The sequence below is a fragment of the Mus caroli genome, unplaced genomic scaffold (genome assembly GCF_978045245.1).
Source record: "Mus caroli unplaced genomic scaffold, Mus_caroli_1 scaffold_19, whole genome shotgun sequence".
Lineage (NCBI taxonomy): Eukaryota > Metazoa > Chordata > Mammalia > Rodentia > Muridae > Mus > Mus caroli.
In genome coordinates this window covers 33,992,449-34,016,342 of record NW_028227274.1, presented here as the reverse complement: position 1 = coordinate 34,016,342, position 23,894 = coordinate 33,992,449, and the positions used below count along the sequence as shown (strand labels likewise).

At 40.9% G+C, this 23,894-nt stretch overlaps 1 protein-coding gene and 1 long non-coding RNA gene across 3 annotated transcripts in view; one reads left to right on the top strand and one right to left on the bottom strand.

Moving 5' to 3' along the window:
* Positions 1–19,244, bottom strand: part of Ankhd1 (ankyrin repeat and KH domain containing 1) — a 98,888-nt gene extending 79,644 nt beyond the window's left edge. For both annotated transcript variants that reach the window (XM_021151054.2, XM_021151055.3), the window contains exons 1-3: positions 18,428–19,244; positions 3,674–3,824; positions 200–356 (exon numbers count right to left, since the gene is read on the bottom strand). In XM_021151054.2, coding sequence (XP_021006713.1) covers positions 200–356; positions 3,674–3,824; positions 18,428–18,757 — 638 coding nt within the window. In that variant the 5' untranslated portion in view covers positions 18,758–19,244. The remainder of the gene's footprint in view (positions 1–199; positions 357–3,673; positions 3,825–18,427) is intronic.
* Positions 19,245–19,434: 190 nt separating this feature from the next.
* Positions 19,435–20,350, top strand: LOC147000241 (uncharacterized). Its single transcript, XR_015046068.1, has 2 exons — positions 19,435–19,618; positions 19,743–20,350. It is a non-coding gene; the product is annotated as an uncharacterized LOC147000241 (long non-coding RNA).
* Positions 20,351–23,894: the final 3,544 nt, after the last annotated feature.

The window sequence follows — 23,894 nt, the reverse complement described above, 5'->3', positions numbered from 1 at the left end:
CTGGTCTATGGTGAGTTCCAGGACAGCCAGGGCTATGTAGACTGTCTCAAAAACCCAAAACCAAAACAACAAAAAATATATATTTGTATTTGTATAGTATATATAGATTCATATATCCACTTTAACATCCTTTCAAATAACCACTCGGCATATGGTTTTCAAGAAAACATTTAATACTAGCAAACTATTGAACACATACGTATCCACTTGTCCTGTACTGTGTGTGTTCTCTGCTCTCATCCGTGTCAGTGCAGCAGCGGCTTCATCCAGGGCACAGCTAACTGAGGATGTCAGTCTCCGGAGTACTTCAGGATCTGCAAAAGCTTTACCATCAGCAGTTGACAATTTGCCAATTCCTTAGTCAATGAGGTAGTACAGGGGAAAAAAAACAAAAAGGTGAAGATTGAAATTGTTTTAAACACCACTATATATGCCCAAGAAACAACATAGTCCCCATATATGAAACTGACAGAAGATGAGTAAATTTGATGTTTTTAGTTCTACCACTAATATCAAAGCTATAACATAACCACTGATGTTTTAGAACTTCCACCTTTATAACATACAAATTTTTCCCTATACCTAATTCTGAATTTGATTGAATATGCCCCTCATTGTGCCAAATGAATATTATTTCACGAAAAGAACTGTCATATCAACAAAATCTCTAGCACAGGACCCTTGCCCATTCTATATTGATTAGCAATGCAAAGACTATAATTTATACTAAAAATACAGTATTTTTCCTCCTTTTATTCAAATATCCACTTAATATCTTCTGTAGTAACGTTTTTAAATTGAGTCTATTAGACTCAAAATAAAAAGCAAAATATCCGGGGGCTGGTGAGATGGCTCAGTGGGTAAGAGCACCCGACTGCTCTTCCGAAGGTCCAGAGTTCAAATCCCAGCAACCACATGGTGACTCACAACCATCTGTAACGAGAACTGACGCCCTCTTCTGGTGTGTCTGAAGATAGCTACAGTGTACTTACATGTAATAAAATCTTATAAAAAATTAATTAAAAAAAAAAGCAAAATATCCAACACCCAATGAATTTATGTAATTTTATAAACAAGCTCTGTAATTTTCTTTTTCTATCTTTTTATTTGTCATTAATAGGTGAAATATAAATTTTCCTTCCTTTGATAATGACATACATTAAAAGGCTATCAATGATCTTTCTGAATCTTTAACAGTATAGTTTGAGGTTTTGGTTTTCAACATTTATTATTATTTTGCATGTATGTTCATGTATGTATAATGAGAATATAGTAAATGTTTTGCAGTATATGCACATGTGTATGTAGGTGCACATGCTTTGTATAGTACACAGGACATCACATATCTTTGTCAAAGTGTACCTTAGTCCTTCTAAACTCAAATCTCTCATTAAACCAGGAGCTAGACTGAGAGCCAGCAAACCCCAGGTAATCACCTGTCTGCACTGGGTCACAAACTTGCCACATGTGACATTTTACATGGTTGTGGAAGCCAATCTAATGTCCTCATGCTTGTACAGCAAGCACTGCTAACCATGGAGACATATAACCAACACCTTGGTTTTTTGGTTTCTTTTTTTCTTTTTCTTTTTTTTTCTTTTTCTTTTTCTTTAGGTACCATTTTAAAAATAAGATACATGAAGAAGGGGCTGGAGAAATACCTTAGAGGTTAAGTGCACTGGCTGTTCTTCCAGAAGTCCTGAGTTCAATTCCCAGCTGCCACATGGTGGCTCACAACCATCTAAAATGGGATCTGATGCCCTCTCTGGCACACAGGTGTACATGCAGATAGAATACTCATACACATAAAATAAATAAATAAATCTTTAAAAACAAAACAAAAACAGTAAGTGTCAAAGAACTAATACATACATATGGAAATGAGACAGCATCAAGTAACAGCACTGCCAAGTCTGGTGACCTGAGCTCAACCTTGGTGTCACACAAGGTAACAGGAGAAAACGAACTCATGACCCACACACATGCATTTCCACAAATTAAACAAACAAACAAACATAATAAAAATTAAATAAATTTAAATAAGTAATAAATTTATCTTTATTAATTTCGTTCTTTTCTCTTTTTTTTTGAGATAGGCTAGCCTTAAACTCCTGATCCTTTCACCTTAGCCTCCTAGCCTCCCAGGTGCTGGAAGCACAGGCAGAAGCCCCCATTCCTACCTACACATAGACTCAAGAACAAAAGGAAATGACAAATTTTCACTTTATGGGCCAGGGTGGCTACAGATTTGCAGTAATCTTTCTACCTTGGCTTCCTGAGTGACAGAATTTAAGCATGTACCACAACAATTGGCTAAACTTCATTCTTTTGTTTTGTTTTTTTGTGAGACAAAATCTTGCTATAGAGGCTAAACTGGTCTGAATTTAAGGCAATCCTCTGGACTCAGTGTCCCAGGTGATAGAATCATAGGCTTGTGCTACCACACCCTGCTCTAGATTTCTAGATTTTACAGAAGAGAAATACTTTAATTATAGTGCAATGGAAACTTTGTACAGTAAATAATGAGTAGAGTGTACATGTGTTTGTTTCTTTTTTAAAATCCTCTACAACTTGTAACTCCTGTTCTGTTTGTCTCACCTTCCCTTATACATGTATACAACACCCAGTGAGAAAGTATGTTTATCATATATTTAGATCAGCTTTTTGTGTGTACAGGTATAGTTTTATGTATGTCTGTGAGACACCATGTGAACGCTGGTCATTGAACCCAGGTCCTCTAGAAGAACAGCCAGTGCTCTTAATTGCTGAGCCATCTCTCCAGCCCCTGAATCAGTTTTTGAGACAGTCTTATACTGTAGCTCTAGCTGGCTTGGAAATCACTACGTAGCCCAGGCTCTCAGGGCAACAATGCCTCAACCTGTAGTATTATAGGTGTGAAGTACCACATTTGGCCCATCAAAGAATTTTTTTTTTATGAGACTTCACAACCAGTAGTTTGGCATACCTTGCTATGTTTCAAGTTCATGCTCATTTAAAATAAAAATAGATATTTATAATTAAGGTAAGCATCCATTAAAATGAGTAAACAACATTAGAGTCCCCTAAATCAGTTCAAATACAGTAAAATTTTGATAAACTACAATTAACTGCTATGTTTTTATGCCCCAGACAGTTTTCTTGATAACCAGTTATCTTTACTTTTTAAAATTTTCGAGTCAGGACTGGAGAGATGGCTCAGCTGTTAAGTGCACTGACTGCTCCTACAGAGGTCCTGAGTTCAATTCCCAGCAACCACATGGTGGCTCACAACCATCTGTAATGTGGATCTGATGCCCTTTTCTGGTGTGTCTGAACACAGCTACAGTGTACTCATACAAATAAAATAAATCTTTTAAAAAAAAATTTGGGTCAAAAAATTATTCATTGCATTCAACCAAGAATTTTTAAAATATAGAATGTGAACTTTTTTAGGAAATAAAAACTTAAAAAAATCACAGGGATTGTAAATTTGGGATGTTAAACATTTCTGAGATAAATCTTGTATGACATCTTAGAGAGATCTATACTTTCTATTGTCATTGTTGTGAGACAGGATCTCTTCATGTAGACCAGGTGGACCTCTGTAGGACCAGCCTCTGCCTCTGCTAGAATTAAAGGCATGTGCTATCACTTCTGATGAGATCTGCTTTTAACGAGAAAATCAACAGAGTACCTGCTGCTTCTAGCAATGCTTCCAGTCTCGCTTGGGTCTCTGGATCCACTGTGCGCAAATCTGCTCCTTCTGCTGTACTTGATAAGAATATCTCTGATGTCTTAAGGACTGGGTTATCCAAATCTTCTTGGTCCAAAATAAATGATTCTACCTGTTTATGAATTAAAGATGGAATAATGATGACGCTAATGCCAATATGATTACAATAACTATAATCTAAGACAGTATTATTTGAAATTTAAATATAACCAGATAATTATATAAACATGAATTATAAGAATAGAACTTTGAGGGAGTATTTTGTTAATCTTCAAGCATGATGACAGGGATAACAGACACATTAAGTAAGTTTCTTGGAGAGCACTGTATCTTTATGTTCCTAGCACAGAGCATAAAAATCTAGGTTCATATATTTTAATGAAGTATATGCACATAACCTTTTAGAAAGTTGACACAGACCTAGATAGCAAAGTGCATACATCTAGGCCTCCTAGTGCAGACTTGCAATCCTAGCTGCTCAAGAAGTACAAGGCAACTTAGTACATCCCTTGTCCTAAATAAAATGAAAAAGGGCTAGGTGGGCCAGCAGGTGGCTGAGAATAAAAGTACTTGCTGCTAAGCCTGACAATCTGAGTTTGATTATGGGAACCCACATTGTAGGAGAATTCTACTAGTTATCCTAAGACCTCTACACTGACACCTATATGTGCGCACACAGAGAAAAACACATATAAATAAATACATAGATAAATAAGTTTAAGGGGAGGAGCTGGGTGTGTGTGTTATATTAGAACACTTGCCTAGCATGTATAAAACTCTAGGCTCAATCTCCAATATTGAAAAATAGGTAGCAGCACTGTTAGGCCATTATAAGATAATTCTCTCTCTTCTAAATGATTTATTCTGACTCTTAAAAAAAAGTCAGTTTTAACCCACTGCTGGGTGTGGTGCTGCATGTCCAACAATACATCATACCTAACAAGTATAACTAATAAATGATAGAACAAAAATTAACTAAAAAAATACATGGAACCCTCCAATTTTAAATCAAGTTAATTCTAATAGAAATTTTAAAAGTTAAAGTGCACAGCTTTCTTGGAATTTATTAAGATTTATTTTTATTTTTAATTATTTGTATGTGCCTATGAGTGTGTGTGCCCTCAGAAGCCAGAAAAAAAAAAAAAAAAGAAACCATCAGATCCCTAGAACTAGAACCATAGGGTGGTTTTGAGCTATCTGACATAGATGGCTGGGCATCTAGCTCAGGTACTCTGCAAGAACAATAACATAACCTTAGCCATTAAGCCATCAATTAATATTAAGATTTAGGTCTAAAAAAAAAGATTTAGGTCTATTTTATTTTTTTCTATCTATTGTTCTGCTTCCCATCTCATAAAAGTGTAAAAACAAATTGAATCTAAACTCTCAATTAAGCCAGGCAGTGGTGGCATAGACCTTTAGTCCCAGCATTTGGGGGGCAGAGGCTGGCTGATCTCTGAGTTAGAGATCCTGGTCTACAGAGCAAGTTCCAGGACAGCCAGAGCTACGTACAGAAACCTGTCTTAGAAAAAAAATAAATCAAGGCAGAGAGAGAGAAAAACAAAAAACAAAAAACCAGAAACAGAGAAAGAGAGAGAGAGAGAGAGACACACACACACACACACGCAGATATAGGTTGATATAGGAAGATCATGAAGGTTTGAGGTTAACCAGCTATACAACACAACCTAGTCTCAAAGAAAAAAAAAAAGGTTATGGCCTGGTGCATTCCTGCAGTTTCAGCTACTTGGGAAGCTGACATAGAATAATCAATGAGGCCACAGGCTGGAGACTAGCCTGGGCAACATAGCAAGAATCCATCTCAATAAACAAACAAAAAGTAGCTATAAACATAGGCTTTTCACTCTTCAGCCTGCTGGCTAAGATCAAATGCATAGCTAGGCAAGGTGGAGTATGCCTTTAATCTCAGCATCAGGAGGCGAAAGCAGGCATATCTCTTGAATTCAAGGCCAGCCTGGATTCTAGTTCTAAGACAGACAGGACTTTGCAGAGACCCACAGCCTCCCTCCCGCCAAAAGGACAAGGACGTAAACAAGTCTTAAAACCCAAAGGTCTGATTTCAAATCCTGATCTTGCTGGATATGGAAGTGCACATCTATAATCCTAGTCTGAAGGTAAGGAAGGAGATATCAAGTCCAAGGCTAGCCTATGCTGTGGTATAGAAATCCTGCCTCCAAAATGAAGAAAGAAAAAAGAAAAAAACCTAGCTCTATTGTTAACTGAATATAACTGTGCATATTAAACATCATATGCATATTAGGAATCATATACTTTTCCTTATATGATACAAGATTTATTTTTAGAAAATATAAACAAGCCTTTTACTTCAGTGGACAATGAGCACTCAACATATTAGTAATATGATTCTAGAAGCCACAGCAGTGAAAGCATATATACCAGGACACACAACAGCTTGATGTTCAAGAACTACAGCAATTTGTTATGGCTAAAATATAAAAAGCAAATGGAGCAGGTCAGTGAGAACTAGGACGTAAAAATAACAAAAGCAAAATCCTAAATAATCTTATATGTTATAAAAACTTATTCTTGCCAGGCTTGGTGGTGCACGCCTTTAATCCCAGCACTTGGGAGGCAGAGGCAGGTGGATTTCTGAGTTCGAGGCCAGCCTGGTCTACAAAGTGAGTTCCAGGACAGCCAGGGCTACACAGAGAAACCCTGTCTTGAAAAACCAAAAAAAACAAAACAAAACAAAAAAACAAACCTTTTTTTTTTTTTTTGAGGGGGGATGGTGGTAGGAACGACTACGTTACAGCCCAGGCTAGCAACAATCCTATTATCTCAGCCTTCAAAGTTCCAGGACAACAAACATAAGCCACCACAGCCAGCTGAAATGAATAACACTTTGGTGAAAGAGAATTTACTCTGATGGCAGGGTAGAGATTAGAGGCAGACAGACAGCAATAGCATAGGTGAAAGATAGTTTCATTTACAGGAGAAGAACACAGAAAAAGAAATGAGTTAGATGTCTATGATGAGAAATAGCAACAGAGTAAGCTATGAGGTCTCTGAGTAGAGTTGCTAGTTTTAGGGCAAGGCTATTTACAAAGATGACAAGTCAGTCGGTGCTAAAGTACTTGCCTAAGATCATGCCCAAAGCCATGGTTTTAGTGTCCAGCACCACATATACACAAATGGGGGAAGGAGAGATGGGGTAGACAGAAGAAAATGATCATTTCAGTTTTAGAATTGGAGAGCTTGAGATATTTACAGAAAAGCAACAGATAGTTGAAAGGTCTATGAAAAGAACCTGGGAATGGTAGCACATGCCTGTAATCCCAGCACGAAGTGTGAGACTAGCCTGGGTTATATAGGGAGTACCAGGCCAGTCAAGATCTACACAGAAAAAAACTTAAATAAGATTAAAGAAAAAAGGTATCAGGCTGCTGGTGTAGTTTAGCGTTTAAAAAAAAAGTAGTATATAAGACATTATTAGGCCAGGGAGTGGCTCGGCAGACAAAAGGGCTTAACTGCCCTTGGCCATGCAAGTCTGCTAATTCTGAACCCAAGTGAAACTCCAGACATGAGATAGAAGGTAGAGACAGAAGAATTACCCAGGAGCTCCTTGGACAGCCACTCTGCAGCAGCAGAAACAAGAGATCCTGTCATGACAAGGTAGAAAGCGAGAGCTCACTCCCCAAAGTTGTCCTCTGACTGCCACACACATGCCATGGCATGCAACTGTCTGCACACACTAAGTAAGTAGTAAGGAAATATATTAGAGTTTATAAGATAAAGAAGGGGCTGGAGAGATGGCTCAGTGGTTAAGAGCACTGACTGCTCTTCCAGAGGTCCTGACTTCAATTCCCAGCAACCACATGGTGGCTCATAACCATCTGTAATAGGATCGTATGCCCTCTTCTGGTGTGTCTGAAGACAGCTACAGTGTACTCGCAAACATTAAATAAATAAACATTAAAAAAAAAAAAAGATAAAGAAGTTGGGATTTTGCTAAAACATGAGCACAAGACACAGGAATCCAAGATGGTTGAATAGGTATGCTTTTATTTTAAATTATTACCCTTGTAAGTCCACCTCTTATCCATGACCTCAAGACTCAAACACTACCTTTATATAAAGATCATCCAATTAATGCACACCAAGAGTTTATGCATTGAATTTGGTATCTTGGATTGTCACAGAACCATAACAAAATTAAATATGTGAGGTAATTCAATTGCAGCATGCCTGGAACATGCAATATAATTCATTAATATTGAAAGGAGTTTAAAAGGACATGTAAAATTTTCTCATTCAGTGAAATGTTCATATTACTTAAAAAAAAAAATACTGACATCATCTTTAAGTGCAGGAACATCTTTTCCCATCATCTAAAGCCTAGAATACAGCTTAAATAGTAGATTCTAAGTAAATATATTCCAAAATACCATCAGGCTAGGTCTGGTGATATAATCCTTTAATTCCAGCTACATAGGAGGTTGAGGCAAGAACTTCAAAGCCTGCTAGAACTGAATTCAATTTACTGAGACTCTGTCTCAAAAAATAAAAAGTAAAGAGGGCCAGAATCCTTAGCACCACAAAGAAAAAGCTAAAAAGCTGGAAAGCTAGGCATCGTTGCTCATGCTTATAATCCCAACACTTGGAAAACTGAATTAGGATTGCTATAAATTCCAGGGCAGCCTGGGCTACACATCATGAGTTATAAGGCAGCTTGGATTACACTACAATATGAGATAATATCTTTTAAAAAAATGACCAGGGATATAATATGGCTCAGCCACAGTGCACTCTCCTGGGATGTCCAAAACCCTGGGTTTCAATCCTCAGCATGGATGGATAAATGAATGGATGATCAACCAACCACAATTCATTTAATTAATTATTTATTTATTTATTTTGCTATTGTGTGTGTGTGTGTGTTCCACAGTATGCATACACAGGTCAGAAGACAAATTTTGAGAATCAGTTCTCTCTTTCTACTATACAGGTTCCAGGGATTGATCTCAGGTCATCAGGTTTGATGGCAAGCATTTAATCAGAATTCTTAAATAAGTTACTAAGGACTAAAACCTCTGAACGACCTTTCCTATTTTCTTTTTGCAAGTGCTGGGGATAGACCCTTGGGCCATGCACAGGATAGGAAAGTACTCTATCATTAAGCTACAATAACCAATTCTAGTTTTGTTTTAGCTTGAGACAGGGTCTTGTGTAATTCACTATGAAGCTAAGAACAACCTTGAATTTCTGATCCTTCTATCTCTACCCCATGTGTGTGCCAAGATTACAGGTGCACACCACCAAGTCGAGTTTATGTGTAGATAAACCCAGGGATCCATACACACTGGGTTAGCACTCTACCAAATAAGCTATAGCCTCTGCTGCTATGAAGGGGGGAATGAGGTGGAGGTCAGAGGACAATCTTGGATGCCCTTCCTGCTCAGGCATCACACACCTTGCTTTATGAGGCAAGGTCTCTCACTGAGGCTCAGGAATAAGTAATTAGGTTAGGTTAGGCTAGGCTAGGCTGACGAGCTTAGCAGCCAGCAAGCTCCAGATGATTATCTGTCTTGGCCTCCCCAGGGTAGAATTACACACACACACTGCCACTTCTGACTTTTACTTTTTATGTGGATGGTGGTGATCTATCTCAGGTCTGAACTATCTCTCCAGCTATCCTTTGATTACTTAATGTATAGGTCAGGCTAACCCGGAGACCCCAAGGTAGCTTCCCTTTATTCTGACACATATGTGAGGACCTTTAGAATTATTTCATTTTTGTTTCTTTCTTTTGAGATAGGCTCCATTGTAGCCCAGGCTGTTTTCTAACTCTTAACTCAATATACACACTGAGGACAGACAACCTTCAACTTCTGATCCTCCTGCCTCTACCTCCCAGTCTTACACCACCAAGCTTGGTTTTATGCTGTGCTGGGAGAGAACCCAGATATTCCTGTTGTACTAAGCAAACACTCTACCAACTGAGCTACATTCCCAGCCTGGAACTATGAAATTTTATTGTGAAAGATAAATTCATGAAGACATTCTACTCACTAAACCATTTCTTCTGTAAAGAATGAGGGAACAGTAAGTAGGACTAGAGCGATGACTTAGAGGTTAAGCACATATACTGCTCTTATAGAGGACGAGAGTCCCATGCCCATCATCCACCTCTAACTCCAGCTCCATCAGAATTTGATGATGCCTTTGGCTTCCACTGCTATTAAGCACTCACACACAGACTCCACACACTGCTCTACACAGACATATAATTAGAATGGAACACAAGATCTAAGAGATATTTGTCCACCTATGTTCACAGCAGCATTATTCACAATTACCAAAAGCTGAGCATGGTGGCACATCCCTTTAATTCTATTCCAAAGGCTGAAGGAGGAAGATCAAAAGTTCAAAGTCAGGTATGCTGACTTTAATCCCAGCACTGGGGAAAGCAGGAGGATCTCTGAGTTTGCCAAGGACCTGGGTTATATATGGAGTTCCAGGACATAAGCGGGGGAGGGAGGGCAGGCAGGAGGGAGGAGACTTGGGGGGGGGGGTGAGCACACAAAGCCAGCATGGACTACAAAGCAAAACCCTGCACTTTCTCCAAGACTAGAGAGAGGGTGATTATTTCAAGATCATCCTAAACTACAGAGCCAGTTTGGGGCCAGCTTGGGCTATATAAGATCCCACCTCAAAGCACACACACACAAGCTGGGTGTGGTGGCGCACGCCTTTAATCCCAGCACTCCGGAGGCAGAGGCAGGTGGATTTCTGAGTTCGAGGCCAGCCTGGTCTACAAACTGAGTTCCAGGACAGCCAGGGCTACACAGAGAAACACTGTCTCAAAAAAGAAAAAGAAAAACAAAAACAAAAAAGCTCAAAGATCCTGAGTTCTAGGCCAACCTGGACTGTATGACACTGGGTGACGGACACAACAAAGATGGCTCTGCAGATAAAAGCAGTTGTCACAAAAACCTAACAACCTGCATTGGATCTCCAAATCCTCAAGTGGAAGGAGACAATCAACTTCCAAAAGTCACCCTCTGACCTTCACATTCAGGCAATGGGTCATGCACTTCCATGCTCACCTCTCTCCCTCCCTTCTTCACTCCACACACACAAACATTTTTTTAAAGGAACATTAAAAAATGAAAAAAGTTCATTACTTTTCCTTTATTAAATTTATGAACTACATGTTAAATGTTTAAAGATGCTTTTAACACTAACAAAAGCCCTTAAAAACAAAAACAAAACTCTCATTCTTCAAGTTTCACAATAAGGTCTTTTTCCACTCACACTAACCAATTCTGTATTGCTCTAAACTCATAACTCATATAATTACAATCAATGCGTTAATTTATATGCTGTCTTACTGCTCTACAGAATGATGCTGTCCAAGATTGATACCGAAGTATTTAATAGTTACCCTTTTCTTTGTTTAACATTTCCAATGTCTCCAAAGTTTACACATCAGACTACAAAGTTATATTTCCTATTTTATCACTGACATTTATATAATAAAACCCTTTCTGTTTTAGTTCCCATAACAACTTTTGTATTTTTACTTTCATGAAAATTAGGTAAACCTTTTCAAAATATTTTACGTGAAAGTTCTTTTATCTGATACTTACTTTAGAAAACTTAAAACACTTCTGACTAGTTTTACATTAAACTTTTTAGTACCTTCATTCTATTTCTCTCATGTTATGTGTAAGCCCTGGGATGCTATTAAAAGCAGTGAGTCACCTTGTTTACCTAAAGTTTGAATACAGGGTATTCATGACAAAATTGCCATCCCTAACAAGAGTGGTTGTCTAAACCAGTGGTTGTCAAGCAAGAACGACTTTGTTCTCATGAGGCCTCATAAGAATGTCTGAAGAACCTGAGTCTACCTTAGTTAAGTAGTTTCCACTGGCATCTAGTGGAGAGAAACAAATGCTATCAATGCATAGGGAAACCCTCACAACAAAGAATTATCTGGTCCAACATGTCAGTATGCTAATGAAAACCCTGCTCTATACTATGTAACAAATAACTATAAAGGAAATTAACAAGCTGTTTTGCCATTGGAAGAAAAAAACTCAATTCTATATGGTCTGTACTTCTGACTCTTAACGACCTCTCTAGTCTGTGCTTTTGAATCTGCAAGCAATTTTCAGAGAAAAAAATTCCAGGCTAGAGAGATGGCTCAGCAGTTAAGAGCACTGACTGCTCTTCCACGGGTCCTGAGTTCAATTCCCAGCAAACACATGGTGGCTCACAACCATCTGTAAATGGGATCCGATGCCCTCTTCTGGTGTGTCTGAAGACAGTGACAATGTATTCATAAAAATAAAATAAATAAATCTTTGAAAAAAATCCCTACAAAGTTTTTGCTATAATTTTCAGAGCCATAGTCAGTATCTTTGTGCTTTTACACGATTGTAAAAACTATCAAAATGATATAAATTTATTGAAAGATTATTGACTACCTTGAAGGATGAGAGTTGAAAGGCTAGTTGAGGTAGGAAGGACTTTACTTTCTATATGTTCTTTATGAAACTGTTTAGTTTTATAATAATTTTAACAAACCTTTTTCCTCCTGTAACGGAGATTGAATCCAGAGATAAATTGGACTGAGGCAAGAGTTCCAACCTGTCATGAGCGATATCCTAAGTCCCGTAACTGTGTAGCACACTGCCCCTGACAGTTCTGCTCTGTAGCCCTGGCTGGCCTGAAACGCGGTTTAGTATATAGGCCAGACTAATTTTAAACTCAGAAATCTGTCTACCTGGGATTAAAGGTTATGTGTGCACAACTACACCCAGCATTTTATAATTTTAAAAGATGTCACATATTATTCAAACATAGTATACCCACACTCTTATGATAGAAAAATTTGAAATCATTGATCAAAAAAGTACTTTAAGAATTTTTTTTCTTTCAATCTTCTAAAAAAAGAGGGTTATCAATCTGGGCGTGGTGGCGCACGCCTTTGATCCAAGCACTCGGGAGGCAGAGGCAGGCGGATTTCTGATTTCCGAGGCCAGCCTGGTCTACAAAGTGAGTTCCAGGACAGCCAGGGCTATACAGAGAAACCCTGTCTCGAGAAACAAAACAAAACAAAGCAAAACAAAACAAGAAGAAGGTTATCACTCCAAAATTCACATTTAGAAACTGGTTTGTCTAGCAAGATTTTGCTGAAAGGACCCAAATATAGCTGTCTCTTGTGAGATGATGCCGGGGCCTAGCAAACACAGAAGTGGATGTTCACAGTCAGCTATTGGATGTATCACAGGGCTCCCAATGGAGAAGCTAGAGAAAGTACCCAAGGAGCTAAAGGGATCTGCAACCCTATTGTTGGAACAACATGATGTACTAACCAGTACCCCGGAGCTCTTGTCTCTAGCTGCATATGTATCGAAAGATGGCCTAGTCGGCCATCACTGGAAAGAGAGGCCCATTGGACTTGCAAACTTTATATGCCCCAATATAGGGGAATGCCAGGGCCAAAAGAATGGGAATGGGTGGGTAGGGAAGTGGGGGGCGCTATGGGGGACTTTTGGGATAGCATTGGAAATGTAATTGAGGAAAATATGTAATAAAAATATTAAAAATTAAAAAAAAAAAAGAAACTGGTTTGTAACTGGTTTATAGTGGTACATGCCTTTGATCTCTGGCTGTGGCAGAGATGGATCTCTGTGAGTTCTTGACCAGCCTGGTCTACATAGTGAGACCCTGTCTTAAAACAAACAAACAAACCAACAAAAATAAACCAGCAAAAAATAGCTTGTAAAGCTGGAAAAGTGATTCAGTAGTTAGGATGACTGACTGCTCTTCTAGAGGATCTGGGAAAGGTTTTAATTCCCAAAACCCACATGATGTCTCACAAGTATCTATAACTACAGTCCCACGGAGATCTGATGCCCTCATCTGGCTTCTGTGGGTACTGCACACACATACCTACAAACCAAACCACTAATAAGATAATTTAAAAAAAGAAAACTGGTTTGTAAGGAGAGATGGCTCAGTGGTTAAGAACACAGAATAGGGCTGGTGAGATGGCTCAGCTGTTAAGAGCGCCGACTGCTCTTCCAAAGGTCCTGAGTTCAAATCCCAGCAACCACACGGTGGCTCGCAACCATCCGTAACGAAATCTGATGCCCTTTTCTGGAGTGTCTGAAGACAGCTGCAGTGTACTTACATATAATAAATAAATTAAAAAAAAAAAAAAAAGAACACAGAATACTCTTACAGAAGGCTTGATTCCAGCACCAACACTGGAGTGCTTACAATTGCCTTCCATCTCTAGAGATTCGGACAAACACACACATATAGCATACAGACACACATACATATAAATAAAAATAAGGGGGCTGGTGAGATGGCTCAGTGAGTAAGAGCACCTGACTGCTCTTCCAAAGGTCCGGAGTTCAAATCCCAGCAACCACATGGTGGCTCACAACCATCCATAATGAGATCTGACTCCCTCCATGTGAGGAGTGTGTCTGAAGACAGCTACAGTGTATTTACATATAATCAATCAATAAATAAATCTTTAAAAAAAAATAATAAAATAAATCTTAAAAAATTAAGGTGGTGGCGAATGCCTTTAATCCCAGCACTTGGGAGGCAGAGGCAGGCAGATTTCTGAGTTCAAGGCCAGCCTGGTCTACAAAGTGAGTTCCAAGACAGCCAGGGCCATACAGAGAAACCCTGCCTCGAAAAAAAAAAAAATTAACAAGTTGATTTATATGGGTTTTATTTTTTAGACAGGGTCTCATATAGCTCAGGCTGGCCCTGCTATGTATGAAACTGAGGCTGGCCTTTAACTCCCGAATCATTCTAACTCATTGGATTATAGTTGTGTACCTAGCTCAAAGACATTTTTAACCTGATCTCTATTATCAAATGCAAATTCTGACTCCTCTAGCCAAGGACCTATTTGGATAAGAAAGAGACTCACTAACCCTGAAGAAACAAGACATTCCCCCAGTTTAAAACTATATTATTCAATAATTGGACTTGGTGGCATCAGCCTATTAACCCTGAGGCTGAAGCAGAAGTATCAAAAGTTTGAAGTCTAATAGAGTGGCACATATCTTTAATCCCAGGACTGAGAAGCAGAGGTAGGTAGATCTCCATTCAGTTCAGAATAGCCAGGGCTTTACAATGAGACTGTCTCAAAAACCAACAAACAAACAAACAAACACAAAGTTTAATCCTTGCCTAAACTAAACAGCAAGTTCAGCCTGAGCAATTTATTAAGGCTCTATCTCAAATTTTACAAAGTAAAGACATGCTAGAGATGTAGTGAGCAGAGTACTTGCTAGCAAACACAGGTCCTGGGTTTAATCCCCAGAACCACTAAACAAATAAATAACCAAATAATGAATTCCCTAAGGGGGAAAAAAAACCTAGGGTTTTTTTTTTTTTTGAGTTTTTTTTTTTTAAACATATGGGGGCTGGTGAGATGGTTCGTTATAAATGCTTCAAGCCGAATCACCTCAGTTCAAACCCCAGAATTCATAGTAGAGAGAACTGACTTCCACAAGTTGTTCTATGACATCCAAAAGAATGCTATTACACACACCTTAATAAATAAAACTGAGAAAAAAATTTACTAATAAAAATTTACTAACTATGTAACAACTAATTCATTGTCTGGCTCTAAAATAATTTAGGAAATATGAAATGAGGATTTTATTATTATTCAAATACTTCACAGGTAAGTATTTTCACAGGTAAGAACATTATTTGTTATCCCTTCCAAAGTAAAACGAAAAGAGAGTTCATAAAAAAGAAAACAGAAAGGTAAATAACTTAAGCAAAATAATCCATTTCAAAACCCTGCTCTATACTATATCAAATAACTATAAAGGAAATTAACAAGCTGTTTTACCACTGGAAGAAAAAACTCAATTCTATGTGGTCTGTACTTCTGACTCCTAACTACAGCTCACAGAGTATATACATATATATCCTACTGCTGCTGTGAGATATTTGAGGAATTTCTTTTCTGAAAAGTAAAAACACACAAAAAAGCCTTTTCTTAGCGGTGCGCGCCTTTAATCCCAGCAGAGAAACCTTGTCTCGAAAAACCAAAAAAAAAAAAAAAAAAAAAAAAAGCTTTTTCTTCTCCACGGGTTAAGAATCTACATGCTCACCAAATGCTACTTACCATCCCCAAAAACCCCTGTGGAGATCTGCATTCCAAAACTAAAGTTTTGTTGTTGTTGTTATTATTATTTTGGTTTTGGTTTGTCTTGGGGAATTTTTTTTTTTTTTAGAAGAAAAAGGAACGAACGAAGGAAGGAAGGAAGGAAGGAAGGAAGGAAGGAAGGAAGGCAGGAAGGCAGGCCAGCCAACCAAACAAACAACAGTGGTAGATCAGACAAAATACTGCCTAGCATTCACAAGTTCAGCCTGGACTACAAAGTATAATCCTGTCCAAAAGAGGGAGAGAAAACCTAAATATACTCTCAATACCTAAATTCATTCTTGGCACAGAATCTATAAGTAAACAGAAGAATAAGAATAGGTGTTCTGAGGTTGGAGATGGCTTAAGGTTAAGAGCACTCACTGACTGCTCTTCCAAAGGACCCTAATTCAATTCTCAGCACTCACATGGTGACTCACAGCCAGCTGTAACCCCAGTTTCAGGGGACATGACACCCTCTTCTGGATTTCATGGGCACCAGGCACTGAAGCAGTACACACACATATAGGCAAAAACATCAAAACACATATAAAACCAAAAATTTTGTTTAAAGTTTGAAACTAGGCATAGTGGCACATGCAGTCAATCTTAGTAATTGCAAGGCAGAAACAGGCTGATCTCTGAGTTCAAGGCCAATCTTGTACAAAGCCAGTTCCAGGCCAGCCAGGGCTACACATGAAGAACTTGTCTCAAAAACAGTATGAAAATATATAGATTGTACCCAGAGCTTTAATACAATGTATGTGACAGAGGCAAACACCAAGACAATTTGACTTTGGAAGTTCACTAATACTTTTATCTGTGAAGAAATCTAAACACTACTCCTATAAAAGCAAAGCAGTAACCTCTAATCTCATTCATGCCAATTATGTCAAAGTGCCCCCCAAAGTCAAGAAGACTATCTTACCATAACATTTAGAATAAAGCCAGTCTTTTCAGATTCTCCCTTACAAGTACAAAGAAAATAAATCTTAAGAATCTAAAGTTAGCCAGCACTTTCTTTCCTAGCAAACATTCATGTGTTCTGAGTTCAGCTCTCATCATTTCACTGAAAGGATAAAAGCCATCCACAAACTCAAAACCGAGGGAACTACAGATTCTCCCAACATCTGACTATCCAAATAAAATTCTTCTCTCATCTTGGCCTAGAATTTATTTTCTTAAGAGGGAAATTAAAAAAAAAAAAAAAATACAGATGGATAACATATACAGCGTTTTTCCTAAGTAAAATGTTAAATCCAAAAAAATCTCCTGTTCAGACCTAGGAAAATAGTGCTGTAACTGTACTCTGCAATAATTTCTCCTTAGTCCTCTCAAATGCACAAGCCAGGATCATTGGTACACAGGAATTCCTGTACTTTAACACCAGGACCAGAGGTTAAAGTCACAAGGGATGAACCAGGCATGCTAGAACCAATGTAGATGAAATAGGTAGGCAATGGTGGTGTGCGCCTGTATTTCAGCACTGAGGAGATACAGGCAGGAGGGGGAATCACAGAAAGTTAAACCACCCTGGTCTATACAGCAACTCACAGACTAAATCTCGACAATTAAAAGTCAACAAATCATAGCCAAATGAAAAAGAAACATAATTCTGAGCACTTAAAGTATCACAGTTCAGTTCTCTGTCCTGGCCATTATCAAAGAAAAAGAATAGTCAACTTGTAAATGCATATGTATGCGAGTATGTGTGCAAATATCTACAACTATGTATGTTTGTGTCAACTTTTCTTCAAGAGACTAAAGGCCATTATCCACCATCCTAAATTGTTCACACCTGAAATGTGCACACAGTAATATACACGTGTGCTAAAAGAAATGCAAGAGCTCAACGCATTTTCTTCACAAGAAAAGAAAAGGAGTCTGTAGGATGTCTCATCTTCTGGAAGGCTAAAAACCTCAGCGTTCAACTATCCAGTTATTCCGAAGCTCAACGATGCCTTGGAACTTCCTTTTCCTGTCTAACTTCATAAAATGTCCAAGAGACGATCACGTGATTTTTCGGAGTTAAAAAGCTGCGAACTTACTACTCACCTGCTTTCAACTCAAGAAAAAATAAGAACTGCTCTACTTCAATGCACAGGCAGGACCACCCTCCAGGCAGGGACGAACAGCGGACAGGCTTTCTGAGCTAGCTGTGTCCGCCGGTTTCTCAGGCTCCCTCAGTACCAAGGGCAGGGACTTGGGCTAACAAGACCCCGCCCTCCCCCATCGCCAAAATGGGGTGGGCGGGAGGTAGCCTGCGGAGTCCGGGTTCCCGCGCGAAGCTCGCACACCAAAGAACTCCCTATTGTGGGTCCTACGGACGGTGACGGGAACCCTACCCGCTCCTGACGCGCGCCGAAGAACAAACCCAGCGCTCCCTAGGCCCGCACCGCTTGCCACCGTCGCCTTGCAAAAGCGACTGCTGTCAGAGAACACTGCACCCAGGAAGCGGGAGGGTGGACCAGCCGGGTGCGGGTCCAAAGAATTCCCGTCGCACGCAACCTTAAGAGACAAGGGTCCTGGAGCTATACCTCGGACACCTCGTCCTCGTCGCTCCCAGAGGCACCACCTCCGCCGCCCGTCCTCAGCACAGCAGCCGCCAACTTGAAATCCAGCGCTGCGTCCCCTCCGCCCGCGCTGCTGCTGCTGCTGCCGCCGCCGCCGCCGCCGCCGCCGCCGCCGCCGCCGCCACCGACTCCCGGCGCGGGCCCAGCCTCCCCAAAGAGCCTCACGGTGCGGATTCCCAGCCCGACCCCTCCCGGCGGAGGCGGCTCCGAGGCCCCAGCTGGGGCGGATCGCGGAGCTACGGAGTCCAAATCCTCCTCAAAGGAGGTGCCGCCGCCCCCGCTGTCCGTCAGCATGGTTCTCACGCGGAGCCGGAGACGCCGCCGAGTCACTCGCGGCCACCGCCGCGGCTGATCCCGGGAAGGTGAGGAGCAGCAGGAGGAAGAAGCGTCTCTTCCCCCCCGTCCCAGCAGCGCCACTAACTTCTCACTGCCTAACCTGCTGCCTCCCGCCCCTTAGACTCATCACTGGTTGCGACTTCCAGGCGCCTGCAAATCATTGGCCGCAGGGATCTGTCGCTCACGCTCTCCGTCACGCGCTGCTAGCTGGCTCGCAGCCCCCAAGCTGCGTTGACCCGCGTAGGCCTAGGCGGTTGTGAACGCCCGCCTCCTGCTTCTCCCGAGCCGACTTCCGGTCTCCTCCTCTAGCTACTGGCCAGCCTCTGTGACTACTGTAGCACGACCTTACAGCCTATTCGCTGGCCTGGCGGTCAGTCAAAATGAACACTAGCAATGGGGAATTCCATTGGCGCCAGAGATTGTCGGTCATTTTGTCACGGGACGTCGCGTGGTACAATTGGCCTGTGAGACTACTGTTCATCCCGCCCCCATCTGAGGTGACGGGAAAAGGGCTGGGGAATTTCCATTTCTCATTAAGAGGAGGGCTGAAGTGAGAACCCCGCAAGAAGGAACAAAATATGAAGTAGACCTAACCCTGCTCTTGGAGAGTCTTGTGCGTCCAAGATGCAAGAGGCGTCGAGGTAGCAAAAGTAGCTCCCACCTGTCGCTCTCCACAGGCGCCGCGGCTATGGCCGGAAGTAGCCGCACGGGGATTGGCGGAAAGAAGCAATCCGTCTCAGCGAAGCCCTCTCTTCCTGCCATTTCCTGGTTGGCAGACCTCGACGTCAGTCACCACATCAGGCCCCGCCTCCGGGACAGGTGAGGCTACTTAACCCGTTTGCCTCCGGCTGTCTGGGAAAAAGTCAAGGACTGGGAGCGGGCACGCTAGTTCGGCATCAGGGTAGGGCTGATTCTGTTTGGCGCCTCCCGCCTGTCCGAGCAGAGCGCAGCGCGCGGAGCTTAAGCAACCCCGGGAGCAGCTCCGATGGCCTCTCTGAGGCTTCTCCACCCGCCCGCGCGCCTGGTGCTGGAACGGCGCGCTCTACAGCCTTGGGGCAGGATGGCCCGGTGGGACCGCGTTCTCTCCGGGAAGCCGGCGGGCTGGACAGCGCCATCCCTTGGTCCCGAGAACTGTCCGGCGGAGGAAGACAGAACGGTGCGTGGAATCCGACCGCAGGGCTGGACGCGGCTAAGAGGACGTGCTCGCGGGCTACTTCTGGTCCCGTAGTACCGCCACTTATCTGTTGAGTGACCTCGGAGCGTTTGATGTTACTCTATGTAAAATGGGAATGTGAGCACCATCCCCACCGGGTGGTTAGTTGATAGCACACGGAGCTTAGCAGAGTGACCAACTTATAGGGAAGATTCGTTTTTTTTCTTAGTTAATCCTCCCTCTTCCTTCAGCTCTCTGCCTGTCCTGGTTCTGCCAGCCAAACCAATTCTAGCTAAATAGCTGACCAAGCAAGCTATCCCCATCTAATGATTTTCTCCCTTCCTCTCCCTCTTACCCCACCCCCACCCCCATTTTACCAATAAAAATAATTAAAAGTGTTCCGGCTCCTCACTAATTCGTGATTTAAGAAAATCACAAAGGATTTAGCGATGTTTGTATTACAAATGTCCTTTTACCCTGCAAACATATATATATATATATAACAGGTAAGAACAAAAGCTTTGTCATTTTTCTGTTTAGAGCCCTTATAAAGAATATCTATCTCAATTGTGCAATAGTCAGTACTTCGACTCCATTAAATTGGGTTTTGAAAATTCTATTTTCATGTAATTGGGCCGGAGAGATGATTGTGCCATTAAAGGCCAAGTTCAATCAAAAGACCAAAACTATTTTTTTAATTGTTAAAATTTCTTAGATTGGTAATTGTTCATTTCATATGCCAAGAAATACAGTGTTTCCTATGATTTAAAAAAAACCATCTAGTTCTTTCTAGATAATAAGTTATAGAAAATGGGAGACATTTTATTTTACATAACTATTTTATGTAAACAACATATTCAGCTTTTGTGTTGTTTTGTTTGTTTGGTTTGGTTTTTTTTTTGGTTTTTTTTTTTTTGGTTTGGTTTTTGTTTTCTAAAACAGGGATTCTCTGTATAGTTTTGACTGTCTTGGAACTCACTTTGTGGACCAGGCTGACCTTGAACTCAGAGATCCACCTGCCTCTGCCTCCTGAGTGCTAGGAAAAAGGTGTGCCCAGCTAACATACACAGTTCTAATTAGCCTACATCCTCTGATGTTCTCAAGGCATGTGTGACTAGCTCACAACTCAAACTAAGCAAGTAAGCAGAAAAGAAAAAAGCTAGCACTGCCCAACCCACTTCAAAGCTGGATTACCCAGAATTGGTTTGGATACATCCTTAGGCAAAAACAGGTATTGACTGGTGCAGCATGACAAAGAAATTGCTTGTTATTGCTACTACAGATACAAAAATAACTTCTGATGCAACTCCCTGAATAAATACATTAAAGTCTTTAAACAAATGTAATGAATCTGAAAGAGAGGAAACTGAAAAGTGGGTATTTTCATTTCCTTTATCCATTTGAAAAAAATACATAGTTCTTGATTCAGTACCTAAGAACTAACCCAGAGCATAGTCAATATGATTGAGCAGTAGCCACTGTTTCCTGAAACATGTCAGTAGTTTATCGTTATGAAACTAAATTTCCTAGATTTTGGTGAGTGCTATGTAGTTCAGAATGATCTATGTAGTTCATATAACTACAGCTCTGTGCTTTTTTTTTTTATTTATTATTTTGTGTACATAAGTGTTTGCCTGCATGTATTTCTGTATACCACATGTGTAACCTGGGGCCCACAGAGGCTAAAAGCGGTATGAGCTACCATGTGGATGTTATGAATCAGACCAGAGTTCCTCTGCATGAACAGCCAGTGTTTCAAATCACTGAGCCATCTCTCCCGGCCTCTTATCTACTTATTTATTTACTTACTTGCTTACTTACTTACGCTGTGGGAGTGTGTTTACATGTGCCACGATGCTCATGTGGAGGTCAGAGGACACCTCATGGAGTGGGTTTTCTTTTTTCACCTTTCCATGTTTGCCAAGGATCTAACTTGGGTTTCCCGGCCTCTGTGGTAAGCGTGTTTACCCAGTGAGCCATCTCAACTGCTCCTGGTTTTTATTTTATGAAACAGGGTCTCATATAGCCCAGGATGGCTGCAAACTTTCAATATAGTTTAGCTTCTGATCTTGCCACTGCCACCTCCTGTACCTGGCTGGGTTTCTGTTTTGCTTTGGTTTGTTTGTTTTAATTGTATAACTCAGGCCTGACACTCACTATGTATACCAGGCTGGCTCAAACTCAGAGATTCCCCTTGCTTCTGCCTTCCACGTACAGGGAATAAAGGTGGCTCATGCCACACCACACCTGTAATTCCTCCATTCGGGAAACTTGAGGCAAGGGAATTGAGAATTGAAGGCCACTCTAAGCTACACATCGTGACCTTGTATCAGTCAGCCAACATGTGTTAGAAATGAGCACTAGAATAAAAATTGTGCCACAAAAAGCCAAGAGGGGTACTTACTGTAGTGCAGTTGTCATTTGTTGTGCTTTGTACTTTTAGGGTGCTGAGGACCTCACATGGGGCTTCATGTATACTAATTGAGGGCACTACCCCTGAGCTACATCCCCAGCAATATGTTTATAATGTGTTCCCAAGCATGAGGTTCTTTCTTAGCATCTTTTAGACAGGCAGAGAACAGGGGGGGGGGGGGGGCAAGTTCTACAGCTTCCGGGGTTATTGTTTGTTTTGTTTGAGGAGGGAGTAGGACTATGTGGTCCCAGCTGGCCTAGACCTCACTAAGATTCACCAACCTTTGCTTCCCGAGTGCTAGGATGGCATACGTCACCATCCACAGAAATGAATCTTGAAACTTAAGAGAGGTTTGTTCCTCATAATATGAGGGGCTTTTTTTAAAGTTTATTTTATTAAATTTAATTATGTATCTGTGTATAGCTGTGTGCATTTCTGAGCAGGTGATCTCAGAGAAATTAGATCCCCTGGAGTTAACAGGCGCTTGTAAACTGCTCAGCCTTGGTGCTGGGATCCACACTCTGGCCCTCTTCGTTTAACCCCTGAGCCATCTCTTAGGTCCTAACAGTGGTGATTGTTGTTGTTATGAAGATTTTTCTCTTCCAAACTCTCAGATTGAACAAATTCTCTCCCAACTCAAGAGTTTTCTCACATTTGAAGGAAAAATTACAGAGATCAGCATGTCAGAAAGTAATGAATGAACCTTGCCCTAAGAAAGCCACCTTCTTGATGCCAGTATCTCCTCTACCAGCTATGTATATGATTTTGACACACAAAATCATGAATACAAATACTATGACCACATATAGTTTTTTTTTAAGATTTATTTTTATTGTGGTTAGTTCTGTGCATATGGGGGTGAGGTATGTGCACATCAGTGGGCACACTTACAGAGACCAGAGATGGCAGATCTCCCTGGAGCTACAGCCTTCCCCTGTGAGTCCTGAGAACTGAACTCAGGTCCTCAGGAAGAGCAGCAACTGCTCTTAACCACTTAGCCATCTCTCCACTTCGTACATGTAGTTCTTGGATGTGGAACCTGGATTTTCTCAAAACAATTAATTTCTGCATACCAATCTCTCAGTTCACCCCACCTATAAAACAAAAAGAGGAGAAGTAAACCAATAAATTTGTTTCACTTTGATGCTGTTATTAACCCTTTATAATTCTATTCTGAAGGTGAACTGGGGAGGATGGCTCAGTTGGTAAAGTATTTGCTTGCACAAGCATGAAGACCTGAGTTCAGATTGATTATTAAAAACCAGGTATTGGGGCTGGCGAAATGGTTTAATGGTTAAGAGCTTTTGTTGTTGCTGGAGAGATGGGTCAGCAGTTAAGAGCACTTGTTGCTCTTGTAGAAGACCTGGGTTCCATTCCTAGGACCCACATGGCAGTCTACAGTCATCTTTAAGTCAGGCATGGTGGCATATGCCTTAATCCCAGCATGTCTTTTTGTCTCAGGCAGGTAGAGGCAGTTGAATTTCTGAGTTCAATGCCAGTCTTGTCTTCAGAGCAAGTTCCAAAACAGC